Here is a 27,684-nt window from a genome sequence, read left to right as displayed (position 1 = left end):
TCCCATTGTCACATTATAAGTTCCCAAATTCAAATTCAAGTTCTCTAAAAAAAGTAACCCCAGCATCCTCGTGTACTTTGGTTGTCAATGATTCCTACATTACAAAAATCTATACTCAGTGGAATTTGACTGCACCAATGTCAACAGCACAAGTGAAACTCTTTCTACTGCATCCAGAAAAAGTAAGTAGAATGACAAATGTATTTCAGCACCTTAATTCAATTCAGTCAGCCACGGAAGAAGTACAAGCGCAACCCAGTGGAAACCAGAGTATAAACAGTAAATACATATTCGAGACTATAAACTAGAGCAACAAAATGAGACTAAAGGAGACAAAAAATTAAACTTGGTAAACCCTACTAGTACTAAGTAAACTTCATATCACATGGATGGCAAAATTTACAGTGTCCACGATACCCTGCACAGATTGCCGCGTTTCACATTTACAGAAGCTCGTTCTCCTTTCACTAAAGTAGTTTTGTGGTATTTAACTCCGTTAATCATATCCATAAGGCAACATAGAGGAACTGTTCCATGGTTGCTCCTCCAATAAAGTTCCACAGAGGGGGATAAAATGTTTTTAATTTTTTAATTCACAGTTGAAATGACTGCCAAGTTTCAATAATTAAACTCTTATCATAATTCAGATTTCAGAGAACTAGATTAGGATTTTGGCAGCCAATGTAAACCTTGTCAAAACTCAGACATAGATCAACTCAGAGAAAGAGAGCCAGGGGAATAATTATAATTAGATGCCGGTTTCAAGAATTTTGAAAAGTACACGCACATAAACTCTCTTAGCTAAAGCCCTCGTGAACTTCTAATGCAACAGAACTTCTAATGCAACTCTTCTAAAATTTTTACAAACTGTGATGTAACAGGTATCCAAACAGTGATCATGAACCCAACCTTAACATTGCTCTATGAATAATAACAGAAGGACTTATTAAATACAATAACATGCCTCCTGAAGAACGGATTATTACGGACGATGATCTTCGAAGCTAAAAAAATAATAACATACGAAGGGAGCAAACGTGAATACAACTAAGGCAACTAACATGCATGTTAATCCTCTGGTTTACTTTCTTTGTCCTTGTTTTTGTTTCCATATACCAAACCGGTTACCTGAAATTAAAATTGGAAATAAATTATAAGTGCAGCGGAGAATATAGAAGTAGAACGGACAGAGAGGAAGAGAGCGAACTTGAGGATCGGGAATGGGTTTTCGAGTCTCAACGTAGCGATACGGATCGGAGGCGGCGAGAGAAGCCTGTTCCTGCTGTTGACGCTTGAGGTCTTGGGAGGGTTTGATCCAGAGGAAGTAGGCTAGGGTTCCGGCGACAACCCAAGAAGCAAGGTTGCTACCGCCTCTAAGGCCTCCCATAGAATTGCCTATGAAGGACCTTACGTTACCCACCGTTCTTCTCCAGCTACTCGCCATTCTAACCCCTCAGATTTCTCAAGAGTTGCGGATTGAAAACGCGCGTGAGCGTGACTCCTTTGATGCGTAGATGGCAGAAAATTGTTGTGGCCACAACCCACCTTTCGGCCCAATAACCATTATTCAGATATGGGACGATGGACTGCCCCTTTGACCCAAAAAAAATAGGACTGCCCGTAAAATATAGAATACCTTTGTTAAAGAAAATAACTCACTGACGATTTTTTTTTTTTTGTTTACTTATTTGTAGTTATTGTCCTCTAATATACATGTAGTTTTAATTTTAAATTTTTTATTGATTATTAAAAAATATTTATTTCACAGTCAGTTTTTCAACATACTTTTTTGTAAATTAATTTTTTATCTTCTGTTTAAAAAATTTAATCTATTATATTTTTCACTTAAATTTAACAAATTAAAATAATAAATTCTACCTAAATTTATAAAATATTTTTTTACTAATAAACAAGACTAAAAGCCGGAAAAAATATAACTAATAAATACATTTTGAATAAATTATATTACAATATTTTCACATGTAAAAGGAAACATGTTTGGAAAAAAGAAAAGAAAATCTCTTGTAATAAACTATACGTTTAGAGTTTAGAGGAAATTTTGAAGAGGATGACATTTAAAAATTTTTAAATTAAAATGTTATATATAATTTATGATGATAAATATATAATTAATATATTAAATTTATGTTAATATTAATTTATATAATTTATTATAAAAATTAATATTAATTTTAAATATATTTATTTAAAATATAATCCTTTATCTCTAAAACCTTAATTTCTTAAACAAATCCTTAAAGATTGTTATTTTTTTAATATTCTTAAATATAAAAAACATGTTAAAACTTTTTTAAACATTAAAAAAAGTACTATAATTTATTCTTATTAAAACATTGTTTTTATTGAAATATTAGTGAATTGTAAATCCTTTACCGTTTAAAATTTAATTAAAAGACTCTAAAGTTTAACTTAAATGGTTAAAAGTGATTGAGATTTTGTGTAAAGTTTGTGATAAATATTTTTTAAGAGTTTCGATAATGCCACCACAAACAACTTTTTTCGCGTTTATGTAAAGTTTAAAATTATTTTATATTCTCTTTCATTTTAAAATTCACATATTTTTTAAATATATAAAATATAACTTTTAGGGATTTTTAATATGAAAAAATCAACTAAAGACTGAATTTGCATAAAATTTAAATTAGGAATAACCTAATTAATTATATATTTTTTAAAATCTAAAACCATTCGCAATTTAAAATACAAGGTCAATAGTGCAATTAATCTTAACAAATGATAATTAATATCTTAAACATATTTAAAAAATAGTCAAAATATAATAATGAACCATCTTGTGGTTTTTGATATACTCTAAAATATGTTTTTGAATTTTTTTTATTAATAAATGCCTAAAGTCTTTTTTTTATGTGTAAAATTTGAAGCACTACAGGTAGAACTATCAAAATAGGCTACACTGGATTTGACTCAACAATGAGTTATTTGACTCGAACCACTTTTATGAGATAAGACATAAAATACTTTACAAGTTTAATTAAAATATGTTAATTTGTATGTAAGTTTAGATTTATTAACTTATTGAAATGTAACATTTTTACCTATTTAAAAGTCTTCATTACAACGTAAACTTACAGATCAAGTTAAACATATAAAAATGTCAAATTATACCTTAAAAATAATTTATATAAAATAGACGGATCTAGTTTAATATTATTGGATTTACCTTAATAATAGTTAGTGTCAAATAAACGGGTCAAAATTTAATATTGGATTTAAGAATCAATTAGGAACAGACCTTACAAAATCTAACTCGACCTTTTTTCACTCTTACGACTACGGTTTAAAATATTAGAAAATAAATAAAATTCTCCATTGAAAAAAAAAGAGCGATCAAATTAAAAAATATGAAATCAGATTTTTTAAACTAAATTAAGTATCCATTTAAAAAAAACATTTTAATATGTTTGAATATTTAAAAATATTTATAAAAACTCTTAAAAATAGCAACTCTCGTGTAATAGGATAGATAAATTTACCATTATTTGATAAAAGTAAAACAAGGCCACCGAGATGGTAAGTATTGTGCAAAATCTTAAGAGTGACATGAAAATAACTGCTAACATAAGTGCATAACTCTGTCTAGATCATATCAAAGATTCAAATGAAAGCAACGTTGAAACAGCAGGCCATCCTCGGAAGCGATAAATGCGAACATTGGATAAACCATCCATAATAGTCCGCCCCGAGGAGTCTGATTCATTTCAAATTTTCTAAAATTTGGGCAAAAAAAATCGTAAATCGTTTTTTTAATGCATATGTAAATACATTCATAACAAAAAATAATTAAACATTTTACTAAAAACACAATATATAATATAATTATATTAATTTTTATTTTTAATACAATTTTATTATACATATATTACTTAATTTAATTCAATATAAATCGAAGGATACATATTAAAATATGTTAAATACGTTATTGAAATAAAAAAAGCTTATCTAAAAACTTTGTTGTATAAAAGAATGTAAATTGTTTAACACACCAATCATGAAATTATTCTTAGTATATATATATAAACAAGTTAAACACTTCTGAAAAAAAAAGTAAGGAAAAAAAATGGCCAAGCATCAATGAAAGTTAATTAATGTTTTATAAATGAGCCCGTGACTCCGTTGCCTTCCCTTTTAGGACATGTTCTCAATTCTTGCAGTGTTATTGAATGCTGGACGTCTCCAACAAGGGCAAAAAGGGAGTAAAAATAGTTTATAAATATAATTTCTCTTATTTTTCTAAAAATAAGCATGTTCTTAAATTAGCACAACCTTCTATTTACTGTATCTTTAAAGGTAGAGTTTGTTAATGTGTTGTTTTTACTAGCCACAGTTAGCAACTCATAATACAGTATATGTGCATATCTTCCAATAAAAAATAATTCAGGTTTGCTACTTTTTGGAAGACTATTAAAATAAACTCAACTCCTGCTAAGTTGATACACTCCTTCAAAAGAATAAAAGAGTGGAGAGTATAAGAATATTGTTTATGTTCCAAAGAATTCGTGGGCAACATTAAGAAATCATAATGAACGCAATATTTTGGTCTAGAAATAGTGCATTTTTTTATATGATAAAACGGGCTTGGCATGGGAAGTCTGAGAAAGCGGAGTTGTTCCGGAGATGCAGCATATGCATCAATGCGTGTCACAACCGCGTGGGCTTTTAGACAGATAAATCCAAAACGAATTCTAATACGACACCATCCCAAAAATATTAAACTTGAAAGATAATTGTATAAAAAAAGGTCTTATTTATCTAAAAATCAAACATAATTAGGATAAAAACATTGGTGTAAAATGAAAATGCAAAAACAGTAAGATTGAAAACAATAAAAGGAGGGGGGAGTGTGGGGCCCGGGTTACCACCATCTCAGGCTGTCCGGTTGGGTTGAGAAACGAGAAGTGTCGAAAACCGAAGGCCGGCTCTACTTTTAATTTTCTTTTATCAAAATTGTTGCTCTTCGTTTTCATATTCATTCAGAGAGAATCAATTAGAATGAATGACTCTTGCTCTCCTCCTTCTATTTCTCCATCTCTCCACCCTGTCACCACACATCATCATCAACATCAACAACAACCATAATTGATTGCCCAAAACCCTTTTCTTTCTCTTCTCTCTCTCTCTCTCTCTCTCTCGATACACTTATCTATCCCACTGTTGTATACTAGCGAGTATAGCAGATTCTTTTTACTCTGACCATCCCCTTTTCAACCCCACACTCTTCCCTTCTCCCATGTACCACCCTATCCCACCACCGACCTTTTCCAATTTTCTTTCCGTCCTTCCCCACCTCAATTCTAGGGTTTTTGATTGTTTCCTTCTTTTTTTTTAAAATATTAATTAAAACCCTTTTCCCTTCCACTTTTAATTCGTTAGGTTACCCTGATCACTGTGCTTTCGATCTCTCTCTCTCTCTATCTCTTTTCCTTATATTCTCTGTTCCTCGAATCTCTCTATACTCGTCTGATTCCCAGTATATTTCTTCAAAATCTTCACCTTCTTTCTCTCTTCTTCCTATTTCAATACCACACGCGCACACAGTAGAAACTTTGGTTTATGATGACTATACTTGTGAACCCCTCTGCTTAGGAATCTCAATCTCATCATCCCTACCAATCTGAATTCAATACTGTTTCGGTATTCATTCGGTGATTTCCCTAGTTGTTTTTGTTTCTCCTGTGGGTGCGTGTGGAGGAGAATAGCGATCGTTGTGAATGGCATACCAAGCGATCCAGGGTCCTAGCTCGGGATCGAGTTCGAGTTCAGGGTTTCAGCTATTGAATTCTCCCTTCGGCGACACCACATACACGAAGGTGTTCGTCGGAGGATTGGCTTGGGAGACACAGAGTGAAACCATGCGCCGTTACTTCGAGCAGTTCGGCGAGATTCTCGAGGCCGTCGTAATCACTGATAAGAACACGGGGCGATCCAAAGGCTATGGTTTTGTGAGTATCTTATTTATTCTTTCATTGTTGTTATTCGAAAACTTTGTTGGTTTGTGTGATTTGGATAGCGTCTTTCTTATCCCAACATTCACGCATCACATTTACTATAGAATGACTTGGTTTCTATCTCACCTGCATGGAATTGGAGGGTATAGGTGACTTTCCGGGATCCCGAGGCTGCAAGGAGGGCATGTGCTGATCCAACCCCTGTCATTGATGGTAGAAGGGCAAATTGTAACTTGGCTTCACTTGGTCGACCACGCCCACCTTTGCCTTATGGTAATCACATTCCTCTTTCTCTCTCTCTACGAATTTAACCGTGCAACTAACTTCAATACCTTTTAGACCTTCTTTTGTTGTTTTGCAAATCTGCGCCTCAATGTGCGTTCTTAAATTTAATTGTGATGTCGGTTATTTACATTGACTGGCTTTTATCATTGACGTCATCCTCATTGTCGTTTGTTGTTGTTGTTATTATTTATTGTTATCGGAATCCCACATTAGCATTCCTCTGTTATTGAGATAAAGTCATGGGCAGTGCTAGAAAGAGTGCTTGTGTGTGCCCTTGGGTGTTTAGTACTATCATTGCCCTAAAGTCATATTCCCACTCTTATGGACCACTTTTTTTTAGAAAAAAAGAATTCTAACACGTGTTTACTGTGTGTCTGGTCTAGTGACATCTGTGCTTTCTATTTCTGATTGATCTTTTAACCAACGTGTTTGCTTTGCTTAAACAACTGTGTTAACCCCAAGCAATGTTTTTCTTTCCTTGACATGCAAAATTGTCTGCCGTAACCTTTGCATTTCCACTTGCTCTTTCTACTTGGATTGCTTTGATTTTGTGCGTGCTTCTTTTGTCCTTTGTAGGACGGATAAGACCTGCCTCCCCGTACGTTGGAAGCGTACAACCAGCCCGAGGAGCTTATGTTGGAGGATTTGGCTACCAGCAACCACTTTCCTATGGCTATCAGCAAGGATTGGTTTACCCTCCTTATGGGTGAGTGGGATGGTGTTGCAACTTGCATATTATCGTAAACCTTTGATTTGAAGATTTGTTTTCGTTGCTGATAAATATTTGCCTGCCTGTTATTTATACTTGTTATATCTAGACTTATCTCTGCGGTGTGGTTATTACTTTACTTATTATCAACTAATATGTCATTTTTGTTGACTGTTGAATGATGGTGATGGCCATCATGGTCAATTTTTTGTACATCCTTGCAAGGACCACCAACTGATCCCCCATCCCCATTTCCCCTATCTTTCCGTGCCAATCTACTCTTAAAATCAAAACATGCAGCATCCTTGTGGTAGTGGATAATTGGGAGTGTAGAATCCTGAGAAATTTGGTCATTGACTGTTTGCTGTTTGTGGGAAACCTATCAGTTAGATGTAGTAAACTAATAATTGTTTGCTATATTTATCTCGATGCGTGTGAGGTGTTCCTAACTACATTTGAATTGTGCATCAGGATGTATTACACCAGAATCATGCTATAGAGGTGATCTTTTCAACATTATATGTGGTTGTTTTATCTTTGCAGGTATACGACATATGGACCTGAGTACATCTACCCACAGGTCAATTTAGTTTTTTTCAGTTGTCCTAGGAAGAATGTTAGGTTTGTTTGTACACTGCTGACTTTTTCAACTTCTTCCATCTTGTCTAATAGAGTCTGTACAACCCATATATGGGACAACAGTACCTGCAGATATATGGAGTGCCTGGGGCTATGAATACAAATGTTTATCCTTATGGACAATTGGGTCAGGCTATTCCCAGTGGTCATGGTTATACAGCAATGCAGGGTTATACAGTACCAGGTCATCAGATTGTGCCCTACGGTGGATCCAATGTTAATGCCATAACAACTTCACCTATGCCTGCCATTCAAGCACCATATCCTAGTGGTACGGTTGTCTGCCCTGAAGAATTTCTATTTGTTATTCAGGATTTGCCCTTTTGTTGCCTTGTGAACCTGCTTGTACTTATCACATGTCAATTTAGTTCATGTTGCCTCAACTTTCTTGTGATTGAAAGGGTGCTCCAATTCATATCAGATTTACAATTTTGCTTATCAACAACCATCTTTAGTGGGTATTGTTTTGAGAAACAAAATGCTCATATAAGTAGGAATTAACATCAACTAAAAAATAATTGATATTTTAAATTTAGAGAAGTGTTTTAAGATGCGTGCCTGTAGAATGAGGCATTGAAACATCCATGGTACATCTCTTGATTGTTGTTGAGAGGAAAACTTCTTTAGGTTCTATGTAAAAGGATGTAATTTGCAAGTGCGTTGACATTTTCAGGAATTGCTGCACCAGTTCCTGGCCAACCGCAATTTATTGTTCCTGCTCCTTCTCCTCAGTTTATGCAAGGCAGCGGTCCTGACCAAACAGCTGGGTGAGGGGACGAATAAGGTGGGCTATTCATCAAACATCTTGCAGTCCATGTCTATATTTTTGGCATGAACTTGTGGTTTGAAAGTACTCTGTTGCAGGTATCCTTAGTTTGCAGCAGGACTAAGAGCAGTGGAACTGCTACTTGAGTGGCGGGCTTCCAATCTAGCCTTGCAAGTTATTTATTTTGCATTCTAGAGGTATTGTTGCCTTGTTTTATATTGCCCTCAGAATTTAATTGTTTTTAGCTTAGTAGACTTGTAAAAAATACATCTATCATTCTTTTTTTCTTTTTCAAAAAGCAAATCATTAGGCAATTTGAAACTTTCTCAAAACTATTTGCCTAATTTTAAGTTGTAACTTGTATGCCATTAAAACCAGCTCAAATAGCTCACTAGCCTAAACTCTTACTCGGCTTCAGCTTGAATATTTGCCTCACATCAATTATGAGTGAGTCATGAGCTGAGTTAAAAATGCACAACCAAAACCCAATTCATCCTGGCTAATTTCCTGCTGTAGTTAATGGCAAAAGTAGTTCCGGATATAATTTTCACAAAAGAAGATAAATATTGCGGTCCCAATATATCTTTAAGTTGATTTTACATTCTGTTAATTAATTTCAGCAGGGTATTAACCGCCCAAGTTTAAAGATGTATAATACACACATTTTCTGTCTCTTAAATCATGTAGAGGCTTGCAATAGTATATAAGCTTTTGTTACAAAGTGTGACGTTAGATCTGCTATATTTTATTTTGGTATCCTTCTAATCCCATTTATCCATGGCATAAAGATTTTACTTTTGTTTAGTGTTGGAAATCTGTATTTCTAAATGAATTGTTCTGTCTTGTTCTGAATTTAAAAACATTACCTCTGAAAACTATAATATTCTTTAGTAAGAGTTCGGCTCTGAACAAGTTATATAATTTGCAGGTCATATATAGTCATGCTCACCAAGTTGTGTCTGAGTCGCTCCAGATGGCGAAGGAAACTGGATTGTGCGGGCTGCTTTTCCATTTGGACGTTTACACTAGTGTATTTATACCTAATACTACCTGTACTCATGAAGAGTGCGGTAGTATTGGATCAATGGGTGCTGGAATAGGTTTCTGGCAGCCATGTAGGAATAAACTTCTGTAAAAAGAAAATCATGTCTGAATCAAAATATGATTCTTTGTAGTCTTGGCCAGCATTGAGTTTGTAGATAGTTGTCAATGTTGGTGAATTGTGTGACGATGGACGGGCCATCACATTGAATGTGATTTTTGTGCATAGTAGTTGTCAGAGGTTCTACTAGAAGACACGGGTGTAATTTTATGATTCTAAGAACCTGCCGATTATGCAGGGTAGAACCATCAGTATATTCAAATTAGGGAGGTTTGCAGTGGTTCTTTAGTGTTTTATTACCGTCATCAGCACGGAGTCACATGTTCAACATTTCCTTGAATTAATTTCCAACCTTTTCGTCGTGGTGCCCTCCGTAGTAGGTATTACTTATTTTAAGTACTTGACTTTTCGTAACATGTCAACTGCCTTTTTAATCGGTGTTAGTATCGGTCGCTACAATCACAAATCGTGGTCACTTATTTGGCAACAGTGTGATGATCCTATTGGATTGTAAATTCCAAGCAGCGGTTGGTGAGACTGGCTAATACCACTTGTTATATCATAATAATTTATGTAAACCCTATGCTATATGATTGATACAACTCTCCCAATAAGCACGAGCTACCTAATCGCCATCTTTTATGGCTCGTCTTATGAAATTGTCTTTAACTAACACTTATTTTTTCAGGTTTTTAATTTAAATCTTATTGTCAAAAAATATTGTATACATTCAACTCTGGGTGATCCAAATTGTTAAATATTTGTGGAAATGTTGATTGCAAAGGTTAATGACGAAATAAATCATTTTGGTAGCATAAAATGTGTTTAATATATAATTTCTAATTAAAAAGAATATATGAACACGTTTAAGTAATGATTGGGCTTTATTTGCCAACAAAATTGAGTTTTCGTAAAATTTTTTTTGACGATAAACAGTCTCTTTAAAGTAAACTATTTTCCTTTCTTTCTTTTAGAGGAAGGATCATGTCCCCTGCGAACAAGTAAGAACCCACACTGGGAATAAACGATACACCTGAAAAATCTTGCGAGGGCAGGGATTTACAACCACCGTGTCCTTTGTATGCCTGCATGGAAGCCCGGAACACAATTTCTACTACAAAATCCAGCAATAGCTCCAAGCATTGAGGAGATTTAGTTTTAGATTATTCAAAATATAGTTTTACTCCTTAATCTTTTTCACATTCAACCCCTTTCCAGTTCCACCTACGGACTTATGGTATCGCTGCTCAAGTCGTCAAGCCCACCGCTGAATTTCATCTCCATTGTCATCCGAACGAGTTTGTGAAACACAAATCTCACTCATATCGGGCTCAAGTGGTTTGGATAGTGTGTGAAGTATACACACAGTTCAAGAAATTCCAAACATTAAAAATATAAAAAATGTTATAAAACTTTATTCAACAATAACATTGAATATTACAGTTTTAATAGAAATTTACTATTTGATGATTTTACATGTGTCATTTATGGCATATTTTGTGACCGAATGAATTAAAGTAATTTAATATGATTTCGCCAAAGTTGATGTTAAACGGTCATTTCTATCTCCATCATTTGAGTTCCTGCAGTGGATGAAGATAAACCGCCAAGGAAAGAAGACAAAGGGACAAAATTATACTCACAAGAAGAAACAAATAGAATCGTTTAACAAATTTAGTAATTTGTCGGGACTATGTAATAAAAAAATATTATTCTTAGACTACGGTTGGACAAGAAATACCCTAGCCCGCCCTAAAATGCTTCTGGATTTCAAAGTATAAATTATTTTATTTTAAAGTTTATTAGAATTAGAATTACGATAATCTTCAAAATTAATTATAATTGTAAAATCGTATTAGAATGTATGTTTTACACATATATATAAAAATACAAATTGATTTCATAATTATAAAACACAGCGATATAATATTTCAGTTGATTTATTGACTCTTCAGAAGATCCGTCGCATTTTCAATTTGTGAATGGATATATAATATATTAATTCACAATGGTATAACGCTAAATTAAATTGATGGCCACCACAGGAGCTGAACCTCCCCCTTCCTCCACTGAAACGCCTCCTCCTCCCCCCAAACAACCGCTACCGCCACCCCCTCCGCCCCCGACGGCGCCTAAGCCTGAGGCCCCGCCGTCCGATTCCAAAGCCTTGGCTGACGCTAACGTAATCGTTGTCCCCGGCTACTCGAGATGGTTCTCGTGGGATTCTATTCACCAATGCGAGGTGCGTCACCTCCCCGAATTCTTCGATTCCTCCTCGAAGAACCCTAGGGTTTACAAGTACTACCGGAATTCAATCGTGAAGTACTTCAGGTACAATCCCACTAGAAAAATCACTTTCACCGATGTCCGCAAAACGCTCGTCGGAGACGTCGGTTCCATCCGCAGAGTCTTCGATTTCCTGGAAGCCTGGGGTTTGATCAATTACCACCCGTCTTCTTCGTTGACCAAACCCTTGAAGTGGGACGACAAAGAGACCAAACCCGATTCTGCATCCAACTCCTCCGAATCTTCTGCTCCTATCAAAGAAACCTCCAAGAGAATCTGCAGTGGCTGCAAAGCCGTCTGCACCATTGCATGCTTTGCCTGTGACAAGGTTACTCTTCTACAACCTTTGAATGAATCTTCTATTGTTATTATTATTATTATTATTTGAGCGAAAATTGAAGTCTTTGTGATTTGAATTTGCGTGTAGTATGATTTGACTCTGTGTGCGAGGTGTTATGTTCGCGGCAATTACAGAGTTGGTGTGAGTTCTTCGGACTTTAGGCGAGTGGAGATTAGTGAGGAGACGAAGACAGATTGGACAGAAAAGGAAACCATGAATCTTGTTGAAGCCATTACGCATTTTGGTGATGACTGGAAGAGGGTTTCTCAGCATGTTCCTGGCAGGACTGAGAAGGAGTGTGTTGCTCATTTTTTGAAGCTTCCTTTTGGGGACCAATTTCTGCATTATCAGCACTCCGGAGTCAATGCCGGTGACGAGGGCTGTAATCAGCTAAAGCAGCATGCTGATGCTGAATCTGAATTGGATGCTGTTGGTTCTGCTGAAGCTAGTAAGAGAATGCGCCTCACTCCGCTTGCGGATGCAAGCAATCCTATTATGGCTCAGGTTCTTCCTTTCTTTCTTTAAGTTCTTCCTTAAAGAATCGTGAATTGCATTCCAAATTTCACTCAAATGGCTATTTCGTATTTGTTAGTTGGTTACCAATTACCATACTCTGGCTTGGCCTATTGAATTTTGTCCTAGGACTAGGATAGAGACTGTTTGGAGGGTTGAGATTTAGTGGCCAATAGTTTGTTCATGTTGCTGTGGAATTCTAGCTTGGAAAAGTGGTACACAGAGGTCATTGTTAAATTTTTAACATGGTTCATGACAGCTGAACTGCTAAATAAAGAATAATCTTGTTAAAATTCTGTTCTCAAATATATATGTTAACATTTCTTATTCAAATTTTTGCAGGCTGCTTTCCTGTCTGCTTTGGCAGGATCGGATGTCGCACAATCTGCTGCTCAAGCTGCATTGACAACTCTGTCTGAGGTTTACAAAGCAACTAGAATAAATTATCGGTCATTTCCAAGGAATACATTGCTGCAAGGTGAGAATGATAATTAACTCAGTCTAAGATTATATGCTTTTTCTGAATGAATTAAGCTGCCATTAGTCTTAATGGGATTTATCGGGGAATGGATGGACCAAGCTTCATCCTGTACATGATTGTATATGATAGGAATGATTTCTGAATGTAATTTTGCAAGTGATATTTATTAAACATCTCCATTGGTGCACAAAATTTGTCGTTTCCATTTTTCGGTGATTGGCTTTTGGAATAACTACAGAAGAATATAATACACTAATAGGAATTTCATATATTTAACAGTTAGCTCCTTCTTCTGCTTTCTTTTTTTAAATGTAATTGTTATATGCTCTATGTGATTCCTTCGACGGAAAATGGAGAAATTAATTTTTAAACTCAATTTCCTTACTAGAATGGTGGCTTTATGTTTTATGCAGATGTTGGCGTTGCATCTAACGGTGGCAATACTTCAGATTCATTTCAAGGATCTCGATTCCATGCAAATATACAGCTTGAGAAGGAAGAGTTAGATGTGGAAAAAGCAATTTCTGAGATTATAGAAGTTCAGGTCTGTCATATGCCAATGTTTAATTTGATGGCGTCTGTATCTACATAGTTAAAAAAATCTTTGCTAAATATTGGATATTCTGTTTTGTAGATAAAAAAAATCCAAGACAAGCTTCTTCATTTTGAAGATTTAGACCTGCTGACCGAAAAAGAATATCAGCAGCTGGAGCAAATGAAGAATATGTTTTTCCTTGACCAGCTCACTCTTTTATTTAACAAATCATCTGCAACAAAAACTGGAGAATGCCCTGAAGGCAATAGTGTAAAGACGAACTGATGACTGACAAGTCTTAACTCTTAAGAAGCTATTTATCTCAGGCTTACGGAAAGTATTCATATATCCTGTACTTCACTTGCTTTGGCTGCGAGTCACTGGATTGTTTGTTCAATATCCATATGACTGTATCTTGATGTAGAGTGTCTTTTTTAATTTATTCAATTGCACATGCATTTCTATACTAATACTTTTTTTTGGACGTGGAGAGAGGATGTAGGAAATTGAGAAGTGAGGAAGTATAGTAAAAATAAAAGAAATAAAATGATTAATTTTGTTCTCATTTTCGGTTGAGAAGAAAAGTTAAAGGAAGGAAAATGTAATGATGTGAAATAACATTTATATATTTTTAATATGTAAGTGGACAGATAAGTGGATTAATAAGAGCATGTTTGTTTTCTTTTTTCTGTTTTTTAGAAAAGAGAAATGAACATGCTCTAAATTTTTTATTTTAATTTTTTTCTTTATTATTTTCTTTCCACTTAGGATGAGGATTTTTTCGTGAGTCCATACATATTTTTTTTACTCCACGATTTTGTGTTTGTTAAATGTATTTTTAATTTTTAAAAAGAAAAAGCTCTTTTAAAAATTACAATCAAACATACCCATAGTTTTCTTTTTTACTTTTCTTTACTCATTTCCTTTATACTTTTTTTGTCCAATTTATAAAGGCAAAAGTTTTGATTGGATTAAGGTTTTTCTTAAGATATTAACTTCAGGGTTGGAATCTAATATTATTTTTGAAGTGTAAAATAAATATAAACCACTTTTAAAGAGCATTTTATTTATAAGGTATTATCCGCTTTCTAACAAAGACCTTATTATTTGGTAAATTCATGTGAATTTCAATAAATAATGCAAGTCTTTTTTCTAACTTAGTAGCCTCTCACTTTAAAAAATTGTAAATCAGACACCTGCAAGATAGGAACCCAAACGCACTGTTGCTATTGAAAAGCATGTTCAAGGCTACACGTACGAGAGATGGAGGAATGAGGTATTCCATTTTCTTCAGAAGGGCCGATAAAATAACTTCCCCTTTGTATGCTTTGAACTCGTATAATAAAAGTGTGCCGAAGCATTAGCACAATGCTACCACCACACTCCTTCAGTTAATGCAGGGTTTGATCGGAGGCAATTTCATTCACCGTAAAATATTTGATCAATTATTTTAAATTGCTAATTAGGGCCATTAAGTATATTACTTTGATTCGACATTTCTAAAGGAAAAGTGATGGACCCGCGGTATTTATCTTACCAGTCAGATCTAGTCTGCCATTTCTAGCTTAAGAAAACAATGTCAAGAGAATATCGATTGTGCCCAGGAAAGAAAAGATCTAGGCAGACTCAAATCCGTAATCAAATAGAAAAGATGATGTGTGAGAAAATTTCTCCCTTCTCATGACCATTTTCTTCATATGAACCTAAATGATGCAACTGCCTGCAGAAACCAAGTGGAAGCTGAATTTCAGTACATAACTTAGAAACCACTTCAACGAACCATGCTGTATTATCGCATAAACTTGATATCTTGGATCATCATAACCTTTGTTCTGTCAAATAACGGAAAAGGTAAACGAAAAAAGTTCACCTTCTGAATTTTTGAAGCATACTTGTCTGTTTCCTCTTCCACAAACTGCATGGAATAAATAGAATTAGACTCTCACACATACATGCATAGATACCGCAGTATTACTAGCAAATAAGACCAAACAAACCTGTCCTGTCACAGTATACAGTCTGTTATACCAACCATTTGATGCCATCCCAATTGCTGAATATAAATATTTGCGACTGTCACCAGGATTTTGCAGCCAGTACTGGATGTAATAAATCCCTGAACCATTGTTTGAAAATAAATAAGCACTAGGCATATTTTAGGAGTAAGTATAGGTATGTATCTAAAATATATCTCCATTGATACTTCAAAGTTTAGATCATTCATGAACATTTCATTTATATTTCCTGCTTTATGCACGGGTGATGTTACATTCACTTATTTAGATGTTTTGCTTTTCTAAATAAGAGTGGTTTCTACCCATTTTTAGTATACCTGAAGCAATTTTATAGCATCCTTACTTCTTTTCTTCCCCTTACAATCTTATAACCTATAGTCTTTTACCATAATGAAGGAGATTTAAAAGCAGAGGTATGCACCATTAGATGTTTTACAATCTACTAGTTTAGCGGCCACACCCGGGGGTCTTTGCCAGCTTCTGTCCAGTCCACTAACCTGTGAATTCATTTTAAGGAAGTAAGGGAAAATTTTAGCATTAGTTGGACCACAGCGGAAGGAAAGTTCCAAATCTAATAATGAAATCACACCAAAGTCTGAGCAAACTCATCGACTTTGCCAAAGGATTCCATCTTAGTGAAATCTGGTCCCAGCCCTGTAATCACAACGCTCACTGAAGCACCAAATTGTTAGCAATTGATTTTATATAGTGTAGATAAACAAGTGATCAGAAATACAAATTGACAAGTAGTAGACTGTGAGAATACCACTGGAATTGGATGCCTCATTTGGGTAGAAAGCAGTTATTGATTTAAACCCACTAGGCTCTCCTGTTCCTACTTGCCACTCTGATCCAGCCATAAAAACACAACTATATATAATTTAAGCAACTAAACTGAATTGAGTGTATGGTTTTACTTCAAAACTTGGAATTCAATTCACCTTGGGGAATCTCTATCTTGAACTTGTTGTCATGGTCAGTGTAGATACGAACATCCTCGGAAGCATCTAAGACCAAGACACATAATTAGTAAGAATACAAGGGAAGATCCTTTATTTTTAAATAAATAAATAAGTAGGAATCACCATTGAGAGCCAATGCATTTGGAGCAGTTGCTGGAGCTGCAATAACAGCTACAGCAGCGTGAAGAATTAGTTGTCTTCTATTAACCGCACATCGATCTTCAATGGAAGAACTGATAGAACACGTATATAATTAGCACGTTGTTTATGCATAACACATGAGAAATGATGGAAATTGAGAAGCAAAAAGTTATGGTTGTATTCTTACAGTAAACATGATGTTTTTCTATGATGGTCCAACTTCAAGGTTATGGGAGGCGATAGACCTGGACAAAAACCTTAGACAAATGGATGAAGGATGTTGAAGTAGATGAAAATTGAGCTCAACTTAGTTAATGGGTAGTGGAGGACCTTTCTCAGTAGCAGAGGCCGTAAAGTTACAAAGTGTGGGTTGCATACGAACACAACACAGCCACGAAATGGACGCCATTCCTTTCAGATTACCTTCTCTGCCTCCATTTCTAATTTTTATTATTATTGCAATTTTCAAATTAAAACAAAAAGAAATAATAGTAATTTTAGTCCTCCCATGCTGTAGCCCATCTACAATTTTTGGTTTATTTCTTCTCCTTTCTAAAATTTGTTTTTTATTTGTCATGTAAAAATGAGAAGGAAAAAATGTATATATAAAAATATCTAAAATGTCTGCAGTAATTTATGTTATATAGCATAAAACCTTGATCTTTACATGGCATAAAAGATTAAAAGAAAAAGTATTTAAAATGGATGCATTTGCTAAATTTTCTCAATCATATCTTCATGAATTTGGAGAAAAAATAAAGTGATTCCACTTTTATCTCTTTTCTTTTCTTTTGTTTTTTTGTCTCAAATCATTTGATGAAAAATGTCTAAAACTTATTATTTAGCTCTTATAATTTTCATTTGACAAATTTGCATTGGTTTCAAATGCACATTTAAAATATGCAGCATGTGTTAATTTACACATAATAAAATTTATCTGTAATTATAGTGTTGTAATATTAGTGATGAAAAATATTTAAAAATATGTGCAGTACATAAGCATTAACATTGTATTGTATAATATGTTTTAAAAAAGTAAACTTAAAAAGCTTCATAAAAAAAATTGGTGTAAATGTAAGAGTGCAGTGAAGAAAAAAACTATAAACATGTTAAAGTTTTTTTTTTTTATTCTAGTAGGTAAATAATATTTTTTTCTAAGAACGGGGTGGACGATGGGAATGTGTTTCTGTGATAAAATTTAAACTATTTTTCTATATTTGATATTTTTATAACTTACAACTAAACCACTAAAGAAGAGAAGGAAATAGAGAGAGAATATAATTTATTTTTATATGAAAAATATAACAATTTAGGTCTATAATTTACTATTTGAACTATGGGTCTAGTAGTCCACTTTAGGAAGTGGGCCAAGGGTTCATAATGGAAACTATAACAATTCAAGTGAATTATGAATTAAAAGATGAAAATTTACACAAATTTTTTCTTCTAATTTATGTTGATTATAAGATTGAAACAACTTGAATTTCACTTTGTAATGGAGACCTAATGCACAAAATTGCACAAGATTAAAAAAATAACTTTTAAAAGTTTTATAATTTTTTTATTAATAAACATAAAAGTCTGAAACATGTTATTATTATTAAAGGAAATAAATGAATTGTTATTAAACATTTATGTCAAATTTTTCATCATTATAATTGGAAAAAAATAATAAAATATTTATCAACTATTTTGGTTTTTTAATAAATATTAAAATTATTAAATATAATTAAAAATAAATTTATTGAAAAATAATTAAAGAGTAGATTAAAATAAAATTGTACAATTATTCAACCACAATACTAATCATTAAATAGAAAAACTCACTTTAAAAGTAATTGAATGACACTTTTATATTATTAAATATTTTAAGTGTGTGTACCATATACAATATGATTTAATTGTAATAATTTTCATACATGTTAGTGTTTATTTTCTTTATCATTATCCTTGTCAAACTATTATTAGTTTTGTTGGTTGTTTTTATTTTGAAATAAATATTCAAAAGTAAACCAAATTATCTATCAACTAATTAATTGAAAATTTATTAAAGAATAATATGTTACAATATATAGATAATAAGACTGGGCAACAAATTTAATTATGCAAGTTCAATCTATAATCAATATTAAATTGATTTTAAAATTTTAAATTTATATTAAACTAATTTTTTAAATCATCATATTTTTTAACCAGTTTATTATTTTCAATTCACATTCTAAATTGGATTTTATTTATTTATTTAAATTCATATTGTGCATGGAGATATTGTGTGTATATTTTGCAACTGATATTTTAAATCAATTCATATTTTAGACTTTTATGTATATTTTACAACTGATATTTTTTTATATTTTATAAAAATTTATAACTAATATTTCACAAAATTTGTTCATTACTATATTTTATAACTAATATTTTTTCTTAATCCTAATTCTTATAATTAAAAGTAAATATTGAAAATAATATTTTTACAATATAATTATCATATTAAAGATATAAAAATATAACAAATATTTTGAATTTATTATTATTATTTTTATATTTAAATTTATGTCTTTAATTTTAAAAAATATTATAAGATTATTATTATTATTATTATTTAATATTAATATTTTTTATAATTTTAATCTAAACTTTAATCATTAACTCTATTCAATAAAAATAAGTATTAAAAAAATATATTTTATGATATAATTAATAAAAATTATTAAAACCTTTTTAAAATAAATTAATTTAATTCAAAAGTGCAGTACAAAAAAGTAGTTTTACATTAAAAAAATAAATTTAAAAATATATTAAAAATTAATTTTACCTTGAAAATTAAATTTAAAATAAATTAACATAAATTATTGGATTTCAAACTGATTTCAATTAAAACTATATTTTGAATCGAATCTAAAATTTAAAATTAATTTTCAAAGAAAAAAATTTGAATTCAATTTATATATTTAATTTTTATGCGATAAATAAATGATGTAAAGTAAAAAAAATATGAATTTAATTTTAATTAATATAAATGTAAAAAAATTATATTATTACTTTCTTAAAATACACAGATATAATTTTACATTAATTATTATGAAATTTTATTTTTAATATAATAATTTAATAACATTATAAAAAATATTTATAAAATATTTTATTAAATTTAAAATTGATTTTAAATCGAATTCAAAATTAATTTAAAATATAATTTATATAATTAAATTTAAAATAAATTTATTTGATTTTATGTAAATTTAATCCATACTTACTCAGATATCAAAATAACTTAATAAATTTTTAGTTATACACCAATAGAAAAAGAAAAACAGAGAGGAAGAAAGAAATGGAGAGTTTGCAAAAATAAAGAGAGTATTTATCCAGAAACGGCGGCGTGTAACAACCGGATAAGCTTATCAAGACTGAATCTCATTCTCTTTATGACATTTTCTTTTTCGTACCAAAACCACACCAAATCCAATTGGTTAACTTTTTACTTCCTTTTTGAAATATTAATAATTAATAAATGCCACTTCAGAGGGGCACATAAGGAAAAACTCATTTCCAACCTATTTAAGAATAAATAAAAAACAATAAAATTAAAAAACAATTCAAATCTATTGTACCTGAGGAACGTCTTCGTTTTTTCTTTCCAAAATCCTACAATTTTCTCCTCTCGTAATTCTTACTCTCGCCAATATTTTTTCCCCGTCAAGTCATTGGTAAGTTAAACAAGTTTATTTATGCTCATTTTATGATTTTATTAGTCATCAATTTTTTTCAGGTTTTCCGTTTTAATTCTTGATGCTCACTGCAAATTAAAAAAAAATAAAATCCATTTAATGAAACTAAACAAAAAACTATAATATTTTTGTAATTAAAAATTATATTCATGATCCCCGCTAGTAAATTCTGTAATTTCATCGGCGTGGCCGATTGGAGAAGTTTTTACTGCTTCGCCGATGCAAAATTAGGGTTTGAATTTTCTTCTGTATTTTCCCCATTTTCTTTGTCGTTTAGATTTTGGAGGGTGGAAAAACAAATTTTGAGAATTCAAAAGTGAGGTAAAAAAATTTCAATCTGGTGGGAATGCAAAAATTTGAAAATGAAAAAAAATAAAAATGCGAGGGTTTCATTTATGGAACGACCCATAGATTTTGAAATTTGAATTTGAATTGTAGATGTACGTGTAGAAGTAGAAAAAGGAAAGATGATGTTTGTATTGAGGGGAGGTGAAGAGGGAGAGTGCAACCAGTTGTAGTTATACTATAATAGGATTAGGTTAGGGTTTATATTAAGTTAGAAGCAAATGATAAGATTGCACTTGTTGTTGTTGAATCCACAGAGAGATTCAGTTCGAGAGTGAGACCAAAACCTAAACATGTCTGGAACCGAAATGGGAAGCAGGGAGCAATTCTCGCTTGGGATGCACAGTCTCCAACATCAGCATCAGCATCAGCATCAGCATCAACCTCAACTTCATCAAAACATGCGATTGGACTATGCTGCTGATGGCACCGCTGTTTACGCTGCCAGTACTGTTAACATGAACGGTGGAGAATCCTCTGCTGCAGCAGTGCCCCAGGGACTAGGCCTGGGCCAGGGCCAGGGCCAGGTCCAGGTCCCGGCCATGATGGGTGGTTCTTCAGAAACACTGAAGAGAAAGAGGGGTAGGCCCAGGAAATATGGGCCTGATGGTACCATGTCGTTGTCCTTGACGACTACCCCTCCTCCTGCTTCTTCGGCCGCCGTGCCCGTTAGCCACTCTGGTGGGCAGTTTCCACCTGCTTCTGCTTCTGATTCTGCCTCACCTGGTTCCTTGAAGCGTAGAGGCAGACCTCGTGGCTCTCTCAATAAGAATCCCTCAAAGTCTTCTTACGGTAACTGCTATTTCCCCTTCTCTTCTTCAACTTTAACTAGGTTTCTAGAGTAAGCTTCAAAGCTCTTAACTTTATATTATTTTTTAAAAATGTATAATAAATATTAAAATTGAGGAGTTCCTACGGCCAAAGCGTATACTTTATTTTGACTTGTTCTGGTGAATCTTTTAGTTTTTAAGGTCATGTCTTATTTTTTTACATTTTTGCTTCCCTGACATGCAGTCTGTGTCTCTGGTAAGAGTCATATAATATATATACACGATAGGTTTTGTTCATTTTAATATAGAGCTTAAGCTTATATACTTCTCTGTGGGTCACTATGGATTTTAAATTGTAAAATACTTGTTATTATGTTTATTTATATGCTAAAACTATAATTTGGGACCTATTTCGTATGGTTATCTATTCTATGATTTTCAAAATTACTCTTTTGCCCGCAGGTCATGAGGTGTCCCTTTTATTGTGTTTTTTTTTTTCCCTTTTTGCTTTCCCTTAATATGCAATTTACTACTTACTTGCATCTATTTTTCTCTTAGATATCCATAAATTTTCGCTACTTTTTCATTTGCATGTCATATTAATTGCAAATTTGCATTTGCTTTGCTCCAGAAGTTAACAATCAAATTTCATAAGTGGTGATATCCTCTCTTGAAATCTTTCTGCAGGGTCAGGAGCTACATTTACACCACATGTCATTACTGTGAAAGCTGGAGAGGTATCTGCTTAAAATCTTACAGAATTTCTGAAATGTATCGACTGAATTAATTTTGTTGGGAGTGACTGCTGCATTCTCTTCTATTTTGTAGATAATTTTTTTTCCTTATATTAACATTTCTTGTTGTTCAATAACTCCTGATCCGTGCCTCTTATTAAAACATGTATGCTTTTGTTAAATGGTAATTGGTTTACTTCGATGATTATTTGTTTCTGAAAATGATTTTATGTTTAATTTATTTTGTTAACTTGCTTGTTTTTGTCAACATTATGACGTTTGATTGTTAACTATATTTCCTTGGGGTGAATGAGAATAATCTAACCCTTTGATGAAATATATTTTCACCTTGGATCTTACAATTTTTTTTTTTTTATTTTTTTTTCTGATTGTTTCATCCCTTTGATTCCTCTATCCCTCTTGTATACCTTTCATTCTTATTTCAAATTTTCACTGGTGTATAAACCAGTTGAAAATGATAATGAGTTTTGCAGTTGGGTTAAGAAAGCATCATAACTTTATGAATTTAGTAGCTTTTCAGTAGTCATTTGCTCCTCTAAACTATGCAGCTGAATTTCCTTAATTGAAAATTGACTAAATACTTAATAAATGATTATTGATTATCGACATGTAATTTTGAAACATTGGAAAGACCATGGGCAGTTAATTGATGGAGGAAATCTTCATTAAAATTTGAATAGCAGCTCTAGTATTAAGTATGACTTTCTGTTTTGCTTAACAGTTATATTGTTTAAATTCTTTAGTTTAATGCATTCCCTTGTGCATAGATTCCTCTGACTTTACATTAATTTATCACTTCTGTCTTTCATGGTATGACTCTTCGTTATAATGTAAGCACCTTATTCTGTTTTCCTTTTGGGGAAATAGGGGGTGGGTCAATTTCTAGTAATCTCCCCAACATTTTTATTGGTTCTCCTGGACCTAAGATTGATATTTTAATGTATATTTTGATATTCAGGACTTGTCATCCAGAATTATGGCACTTTCTGAGAATGATTCAAGGCATGTTTGCATCTTAACAGCAAATGGAGCCATATCCAATGTTACACTTCGGCAACCCTCCACAACTGGTGGAACTGTGACTTACGAGGTTCATAAATATCCTAACAACTTTTTTTTTCATCCCCTTTCCATAACCTCATCTTGAAGCCAAAATTATGTATATCAGCCGGGGAGTATGTTTAACAATTTTTAATATGCATTATAATGTTGATTTATCAAAAATTTTATTAAAACATATTGATTTTTATTAATTATATTTGTGTACTTGCCCCAGTGAAAAAATATTTACATTGATATTTATTTTGTAGTTTTGCGATAGATAGTTGAATTTAAAAGTTTGTCCAAACTAGATTGTTTATCTGGCTATTGTTTGCCAGCATTTTTCTATATTTACAAGGAAGACTCATTAATGTGGGTATTTCCTTACCATTGGTTGGAAAAGTTTATGATAATGTCTTGTTAAGTTGCATGTCCTGGTGGTTGGCAAGTGGAACTGGCCTCATTTGTGAAATTATATTTTTCAGGGGCGATTTGAGATCCTGTCACTTGGTGGTTCATTGTTTATTGCTGAAAATGGTGGGCAGTGCAGCCGCGTAGGTGGACTGAGTGTGTCCTTGTCAGGGCCAGATGGCCGTGTATTGGGTGGTGGAGTTGCAGGTCTTCTGATAGCTGCATCCCCTGTTCAGGTGCATTTTCTTTCTTTAATTTGCATCTGTTTTTTTTTTCCAAACATTTGAAAGAATAAAAGTATCCACAACCCTACAATAACATTTAGATCTTTTTCATTGTTCTACCATAGTTTCTTCCTGAATCATTTTACTTGAGGAAGTTGGTATGCTGGCACCCTAAGGCCAATTCTTGGAAAGACTCTAAATATATGTAAATCTTCAGGTAGTTTTGGCAAGCTTCGTCTCAGATGGTCGCAAGGCATCCAAGTCTGCAAAGCGGATGGGAAATGTATCTGCTCCCCCAAAGGCTTCCACAGCAGGCCAAAGCAGCTCGCCATCACGTGGCACTGTTAGTGAGTCATCGGGTGGGCCTGGAAGCCCGCTAAACCAAAGCACAGGAGCTTGCAATAACAATAACCCAGCACAAGGCTTTTCAGGCATGCCTTGGAAGTAAAGCTCTAATCCTGTTGCTACATTTTGTTGTAGGTTTGGCACTTATTATGTTATCACTTGTGTGTCTCTTTCATGCTCCAAGTATTGGGAGACTCACATGTAACATTAGCTCTGTGTTATATTAGTTCTAGAAATAACATTTTAAGGGATACATTGTGTGGTCTCTTAGCTTAATTTCGTTTGATATTGCGAAAGATTTGTCCTTAGTCCTTGTTCGCTTGGGTGATGCAAGAGGTTCAGACAGGATCGGGTTGTGATGTAGGAGCATGTAGGATCATGAGATGGCGGAGACTTTGTCATCCGTAAATTGTAATTTGTTGTTTACTGTCGGTCTCGTGCCGAAACTTTCTCCTTGTTACCCAGTTCTTGGGGTCGTAATTACTAATCTATTTAGACTTTAATCTTATATTTTATACTACGATCGTTAAAAAAATATTATATGGAGGTGGAGGTTTGTTAACCAAAGATAAAGCGGCAGGAATTATTCATTCTACTTATTCTGTTAAATTATGATCGTGTCATACATTTTCCTGTGTGAAATTATTAAATTTAGTCTCGTACATATTATTTCTATTTATGTGGATTGTAAGAAATTTAGTATATAACTTTTTGTTATGTCCTGATATTGCATTAAATTTACCTTTTTAAGATTATTTCCTACAACGGAGTAATGACAAATCTGGATTAAAGAGATGGAAAAGGGAAAGTGGCTCATGGGAATAATGAAAAGTGAATCAAATTATTATTATTATACGGAAGACGTTACATTGTTTCAAAGGTAAAGCTGGAATTGGTAGACACTGGAGAATTAAAAGAAGGAAAGAAATTCAGTAACAACAGTAGTCAGCGAATAGCGGTGCAGAGAATCTCATTTCTTCTTAGTGGGATAAGAAGCCATCTTGTAGAGTCCACAGATTCCCTCGGGCTTTCCGATGTTTCTCTTCATCCTTATATATCCTTTTTCTCCCCACTTTGATCCCCATGAATTTTTCACAATGAGGTAATCCAAGCCTTTTGTAGTACCATATCCAACAGCTGCCACACCGTGATCTAGGTCACTCCCACAATGCCCGTCGAAAACACCCTACATATATGGTAATTATTCATCGTATTAAAACTACTTTCTCCTGTATAAGAATCAAAACATAAAGTGCTATAATAACAACTGGTTTATATAATTAAACATACCCCACTATAAAATTGGAAATCTCTTCCTGAAGCTTCTATGGCCACACTGAGGGGTTGGTTTGCAAGTGCCTTCAATAGGCTCTGTTCATTGTTTTGTGGCACGTCATGATACCCACTAATGGTGACAACTTCGGTTTCTTCCTGGTGGTGGAACAAGGGAAAGTTACGGTTTTTAGTACGATACTATATATGTAGTGATGTTAGACCCAATTATTTTAGCTTACCTTTTTCATCTCGCAAGTACCTTCCTCCATAATGTAAGGATAATCTTCCTCTTTATGGAGTCCACCGTTTTCTGCTATAAAGGAGAATGCATAATCCATGAGACCCCCATTACAGCCATTGTTGTAAGTTGTGTCACAATCAATCAACTCCTGCTCAGACAAAGATGTTAGATTCCCCGTCACAATCTGGTTTATTCCCTCAACCGCTGCAACAGTGGAAAATGCCCAGCAGCTCCCTGCAACATGCTCACCATGTCAATATGCTGTTTCATCACTTGACACATTAAGTTTAAAGAGTTTTACCAATGTCAATGGTGATGTACTGATGTCAGTATAACATTTTCAATTCAACATAAAAATTTCAATTTATCACCTTGAACAAACTTCAGTTTACAAACAAAATCAATTTTAGTTGAGAGCAGCTAGATGAATTTTATTTGTAAAATCATGTTACACTGAAATGGTCATAATTTTATGATATTTAAATGCAAATTGAAACATGCACTAATTAACATTTGGCACTTAAATGCGCATATATAATATACTTACCACATGAACCTTGATTCTTGATTTGGGTAACAGCACCTTTCTTTCTCCAGTCCACTGACTTTGGCAATTCCACATCTTTATAAGTGAATTCCTCTGGGGACTCTCTCCTTCTAGAGTAGTCAACCTTGAGCCCAAGGTACTTCTTCTTAAACTCTTGGTGGGTCAAATCTGCAAACTCATTCAACCCAAGCCAATAGTTGTTGACCACCTTGTTTCTTTCATCTATGTGCTTAAGGTTATCCTTGAAAATCTCGAATCTAAGCAGCTTTTCCTCAATGGTCTCGTAAATCTTGCCATGTTTTGACATCCATGATTCGAAGAGTTCAATGAGCTTATCCATGGACTTCAAGTCCTCTGATGAATAGCCCACAATGGAGAAATCTCGTCCAAAAGCCAAAGACAAACATAGGCAGAAAGAGCAAGCTAGAACAAGTGTTTTGAAGGAGGATAAAGCCATGGCTAATGTTATTGAATTGTGATAAAAAGAGAAGAAAATTGGGTAAGGGACGAGGAAGAATGGGCAAAGAGAGCAGTATATATAGGTTGTGTTTTAGATGTTACTTTCAAGTAAAGGTTGTTGTTGGGATTGTTATACAGTGGCACAGTGAGTAGTCTTTAAGTATGTTCTTTCAGGTGGCTTTACATCAAAGCATAATATCACATGCCTTAATTATGTGGCACAAGATAGTGTACGGTACAATATTCATATTTCGGTGCAGTGGAAAGACGTTCATCTCTTTCTAGAGGAAAAAAAACACCGTGTCAGAAGTATCACACGGGTGAAAATTTTCTTAGGGAAAAACAATATTGCCGAAACAACTACTATATTTAATTTTTTCATGATAAATTTGAAAACATTTATCATTCATGTTATACAGATAAAGTTTTACATTAATCGTAAAATTTAACCGTGTTCTTCTTGAGCTCTTTTTTTGGGGCAATATTAACTATCAACTTCTTTTTTGAGATTTTTTTGTCAGCCAGTTTTTTTGCTATTGCTACTTGTTATGCTTTCTATCAATGGGCCGTAAAACGTGGCCCAAGTTATGATAAAAGCAGAGAGTACAAGTACGGTACGCACATGTAGTTTATATAACTAACTCGTTACAAGTCCTAACGGTTAGTGACTCTTGGTATGTAATATTTATTTTCACACATTCTAGTTTTTATGTTTACTTTGTGTTTTTTTATTATTATTATTATTTATCAAAGTCTATCACTTTCTTTCTATTCTTATTCCT

At 33.3% G+C, this 27,684-nt stretch overlaps 6 protein-coding genes across 10 annotated transcripts; 3 read left to right on the top strand and 3 right to left on the bottom strand.

Moving 5' to 3' along the window:
• On the bottom strand, positions 1–1,581 carry LOC113865739. 2 transcript variants are annotated; one of them, XM_027500468.1, is made up of 3 exons: positions 1,208–1,581; positions 1,066–1,128; positions 1–94 (listed from the first exon to the last, which is right to left on the bottom strand). In XM_027500468.1, exons 1-2 carry the CDS (start codon positions 1,442–1,444, stop codon positions 1,069–1,071), a joined length of 297 nt encoding a protein of 98 aa, XP_027356269.1. In that variant the 5' UTR covers positions 1,445–1,581; the 3' UTR covers positions 1–94; positions 1,066–1,068. The 2 variants fall into 2 exon arrangements, with proteins under 2 accessions (XP_027356269.1, XP_027356268.1); XM_027500467.1 differs by lacking the exon at positions 1–94 and having other exon boundaries at positions 720–1,128.
• Positions 1,582–4,994: 3,413 nt separating this feature from the next.
• Positions 4,995–9,825, top strand: LOC113864528 (RNA-binding protein 24). The gene is given in 11 exon segments (XM_027498353.1): positions 4,995–5,981; positions 6,137–6,260; positions 6,849–6,978; positions 7,525–7,561; positions 7,654–7,888; positions 8,294–8,387; positions 8,485–8,560; positions 9,300–9,348; positions 9,351–9,389; positions 9,392–9,454; positions 9,457–9,825. Coding segments are annotated over 11 exon segments (1,143 nt in total). The 5' UTR covers positions 4,995–5,750; the 3' UTR covers positions 9,522–9,825.
• Positions 9,826–11,515: 1,690 nt separating this feature from the next.
• LOC113865582 (SWI/SNF complex subunit SWI3B) lies at positions 11,516–14,108 on the top strand. Its single transcript, XM_027500252.1, has 5 exons — positions 11,516–12,102; positions 12,202–12,618; positions 12,970–13,105; positions 13,522–13,652; positions 13,743–14,108. The coding sequence occupies exons 1-5, from the start codon at positions 11,521–11,523 to the stop codon at positions 13,926–13,928; spliced, it is 1,452 nt and encodes a 483-aa protein (XP_027356053.1). The 5' UTR covers positions 11,516–11,520; the 3' UTR covers positions 13,929–14,108.
• Positions 14,109–14,971: 863 nt separating this feature from the next.
• On the bottom strand, positions 14,972–17,220 carry LOC113865297 (psbP domain-containing protein 3, chloroplastic). Of its 4 annotated transcripts, none has more exons than XM_027499758.1 (10): positions 17,092–17,213; positions 16,949–17,006; positions 16,744–16,853; positions 16,600–16,665; positions 16,425–16,505; positions 16,248–16,330; positions 16,080–16,155; positions 15,676–15,759; positions 15,514–15,558; positions 14,972–15,363 (listed from the first exon to the last, which is right to left on the bottom strand). In XM_027499758.1, the coding sequence occupies exons 1-10, from the start codon at positions 17,168–17,170 to the stop codon at positions 15,347–15,349; spliced, it is 699 nt and encodes a 232-aa protein (XP_027355559.1). In that variant the 5' UTR covers positions 17,171–17,213; the 3' UTR covers positions 14,972–15,346. The 4 variants fall into 4 exon arrangements, with proteins under 4 accessions (XP_027355559.1, XP_027355558.1, XP_027355557.1 ...); XM_027499757.1 differs by having other exon boundaries at positions 15,641–15,759; positions 16,119–16,155; XM_027499756.1 differs by having other exon boundaries at positions 14,974–15,363; positions 15,641–15,759; positions 16,095–16,155.
• A 3,150-nt stretch (positions 17,221–20,370) lies between these two features.
• Positions 20,371–24,882, top strand: LOC113865459 (AT-hook motif nuclear-localized protein 10). Its single transcript, XM_027500017.1, has 6 exons — positions 20,371–20,468; positions 21,092–21,626; positions 22,292–22,341; positions 23,318–23,449; positions 23,886–24,047; positions 24,253–24,882. Exons 2-6 carry the CDS (start codon positions 21,128–21,130, stop codon positions 24,481–24,483), a joined length of 1,074 nt encoding a protein of 357 aa, XP_027355818.1. The 5' UTR covers positions 20,371–20,468; positions 21,092–21,127; the 3' UTR covers positions 24,484–24,882.
• A 363-nt stretch (positions 24,883–25,245) lies between these two features.
• LOC113864561 (cysteine protease XCP2) lies at positions 25,246–26,936 on the bottom strand. Its single transcript, XM_027498416.1, has 4 exons — positions 26,444–26,936; positions 25,895–26,130; positions 25,671–25,811; positions 25,246–25,566 (listed from the first exon to the last, which is right to left on the bottom strand). Exons 1-4 carry the CDS (start codon positions 26,898–26,900, stop codon positions 25,351–25,353), a joined length of 1,050 nt encoding a protein of 349 aa, XP_027354217.1. The 5' UTR covers positions 26,901–26,936; the 3' UTR covers positions 25,246–25,350.
• Positions 26,937–27,684: the final 748 nt, after the last annotated feature.

This window comes from Abrus precatorius, unplaced genomic scaffold, assembly GCF_003935025.1.
Source record: "Abrus precatorius isolate BTA unplaced genomic scaffold, Abrus_2018 Scaffold4, whole genome shotgun sequence".
Lineage (NCBI taxonomy): Eukaryota > Viridiplantae > Streptophyta > Magnoliopsida > Fabales > Fabaceae > Abrus > Abrus precatorius.
Note: the sequence above shows the minus strand (reverse complement) of the source record. Positions and strands in the feature narration are given on the sequence as shown.